This window comes from Rhincodon typus, chromosome 5, assembly GCF_021869965.1.
Source record: "Rhincodon typus isolate 14 chromosome 5, sRhiTyp1.1, whole genome shotgun sequence".
Lineage (NCBI taxonomy): Eukaryota > Metazoa > Chordata > Chondrichthyes > Orectolobiformes > Rhincodontidae > Rhincodon > Rhincodon typus.
The window spans coordinates 8,087,028-8,089,968 of NC_063336.1; the positions used below are offsets into that span (position 1 = coordinate 8,087,028).

Consider the following 2,941-nt stretch of genomic DNA (forward strand, 5'->3'; position numbering starts at 1 on the left):
CTGGTCCTCTGATGCTGCTTGGCCTGCTGTGTTCATCCAGCTCTACACCTTGTTATCTCAGATTCTCCAGCATCTGCAGTTCCTACTATCTCTGGACTGAAGAGTCTGTTTCCGTGCTGTACAACTCTATGACTATGACTCTATTAACAGGTAAAAGCTTAAGGGCAGGAAATACAGGAGGTACATCTGTAAGTATTTCATGGTAAAAATATAACCGTCCTTTTACAGGGGAGCAATTGCTAACATTTCAGAAGGGAGCCCAATTGAATAGCTTTCAATGCATTGACACAAACGTGATGAGCTGAATGGCTTCCAAACTTCACAAATTAAAATATGTTTGCTGTTTGAATGGAGCACAGTTCTAAGATGGTGTCAACGCTGGTGACAGGGTCTAGTTTCCCCCACTTCCTACTCTTCAAAGGATATCATTTTCCTCAGTATGTGCACTTTACCCCACAACGAACCCCCACCCATCCATCATACCTCAAACTCCACCATGGCTTTCTTCATACTCTCTACATCAAAGATGGTCTTGATGAGGTCCTGCACTGCCTTGTCCAGTTTGGATTTGGTACTGCAATTCGCGGTAAGTTTCTTCACAGCTTCCTCATCCTGTGGGATTGAGAAACATCGATATTCCACTGCAGTTCAGAAGAACAAAGGGTTTGGTAGGCAGGGGCAAGGGGTGGCTGGGGGGGAAGGAAGGAGGAGAGCGGGTTTGGAAATTCTTGTATAGGCCTATAAAATTCTAATAGGTCTAGACTGCGTAAGAATTTCCCGATAAAGGGCGGGTCCAGAATCAGAGATCACCGTCTAAGGATGTAGGGTTGGCCACTGAGGACAGAGATACGAAGTAACGTCTTTAGCCAGAACCTGTGGACTCTTACCACAGAGAGTGCTTGAGGCCAAAACATTTGAATGTTTCAAGAGGGCTTTGGTACAATTCTTGGGCTAAAGAGATTGACGAACGTGGGGTGAAAACTGGGTGGGGGGAAAACAGGGTCCTGAATTTAATGATCAGCCATGATGCAGCAGGCTTGAAGGGCTGAATGGTCAACTTGTGTTCCTACTTCCTCGGTTCCTGAGGGTGATTATCAGTAGATTCGAATGCTAGCGGCATGCGCAGGGAGGGCCTGAATTCAGGAGACCCTTTAACAAAAGCAGTGTGCCGTACAGAGATAGCAGGGACTAGAGGAGCTGGAGTTAGAGTCAATACAGCGTGGAGCTGGAGGAACACAGGCCAGGCAGGAGAGTCAACGTTTCCGATCAGGACCCTCAAAATGTCCTGATGAAGGATCCCGACCCGAAACGTCGATTCTCCTGCTCCTCTGATGCTTCCTGACCTGCTGTGTTCCTCCAGCTCCACACTGTATTTACAGTGTGCAATATACTTTGGACTCTATTGAGGGTAGTACGGAACATGACAAAAACAAGGCCTTAACTGGGCTCGGTCCTCACTCACAGTTAACTGGTCAGATCTATCTAAGGCACTATAGGACCTCCTGAGCACTTTGCCTTCAGTCCACAATTTCTGCAGGTGACTTTGTCTGGTGGACTTGTTGGAGGTGCTGCATTTGGTCGCCTTACAGCAGGAAATGACAGGATAGACAGGTGCTCAATGACTGGCAGGGGACAGGATGGGCATCAGGGCCTCCAGCTACGCTGCAAAAACTCTTATGATGCTAAAGTGAAAGGAGATCTGACACTGGCAGGGGGGTTCAAACGTCACCAAGGATTTGCAGTGAGAGGCAGGAGGACCAATAACCACAGGCAAGCAGGTTTATAATCAATGGCAAAAAGGGAAGAAACAGAGGATTTTAGCGCAGTGAGGCTGAGTGAACATTTGAGTGATTTATAGTAGGGTGTGGGGGGAGGTGGGATGGGGAGGGAACTGGGCCATGAGCAAAGAGCAGGAATGGGGGACTAACTTGCCAGCAGCTTCAGGGCCTGGCATAGACAAGATGGGTTGATTGATACAGCTTCCAGATCTTTCTATCACAAGACAGGGGGAGTGAAACCCACCTGGCCGTAGTCGATCTCCAGTGGGTAGAACTTTTTGGGGTATTTGGTGAAGTTTTTCGAGTGCCAGGCGTTGCCTGTCTTTTCCTCGTACAGCCCCAGGAAATGATCGACAGCTTCCTCTTTGGAGGACATCTTCTCCAGCTTGTTGCCACCAATGGTGGTCCCCACTCGGCCCCAGGACCTGAAGACCCAGTACCTGCAGGAGCAGAACCGAGCACAATGTCACAGGTCTGGCCCTAACCCGCTCAGATCACCACCTACAGCTCCAAAAACAACACCTCCCCAACCTCCCACAACTGATTCCCTGGCCCCTCCGTCAAAAGCTTTGTCAAAAGCCTTACTGAAGTCCACATAGACTACATCAACCACACAAATCTCATCTACACACCTAGTCACCTCTGGGGTACGGAGTCGTCAGGAGACACAGGGAGGGGTATATAAAAGGGAAAGGGAGTGCTGTAATAACAAGGTGTAGAGCTGGATGAACACAGCAGGCCAAGCAGCATCATAGGAGCAGGAAGGCTGACGTTTCGGGCCCAGACCCTTCATCAGAAATGCTGTAATATTGACCAAGGAGTCACGACAGTAAGAACGGATGATATCCTGGAAGGTTCCTCAAATGACGCCATATGGGTGTAATTTGAAGGCATAAAGCCGGCAATCATTTCGCTGGGAGTGTAGTATTGACCATCGGACAGGCAGGGAGAAACAGAGAAAATTTGAGCTGAGGTTTTAAATGAGTAGTTTGTATCTGTATTTCCTGGAGAGAAGAGGTAGGTGCAGAAATCAGGGGAAAACTGTGATATGCTTGAACAAATTAACCTTGAGCGTTAGGAGGTATTTGTGGTTTTAGCAGGTTTAAAAGTGAATAAATCCCCAGGGGCAGATGAGATGTATCCCAGGCTGCTGTGGGAGGCAA

The 2,941-nt window shown here is 48.3% G+C and overlaps 1 protein-coding gene across 1 annotated transcript in view; it reads right to left on the reverse strand.

Annotated features, from left to right (window-relative positions):
* Window positions 1-477: 477 nt before the first annotated feature.
* The window catches only part of LOC109922547 (poly [ADP-ribose] polymerase 1-like), a 16,241-nt gene continuing 13,777 nt past the window's right edge, over window positions 478-2,941 (reverse strand). The window contains exons 7-8 of the mRNA XM_048596654.1: window positions 2,023-2,241; window positions 478-612 (exon numbers count right to left, since the gene is read on the reverse strand). Coding sequence (XP_048452611.1) covers window positions 478-612; window positions 2,023-2,241 — 354 coding nt within the window. The remainder of the gene's footprint in view (window positions 613-2,022; window positions 2,242-2,941) is intronic.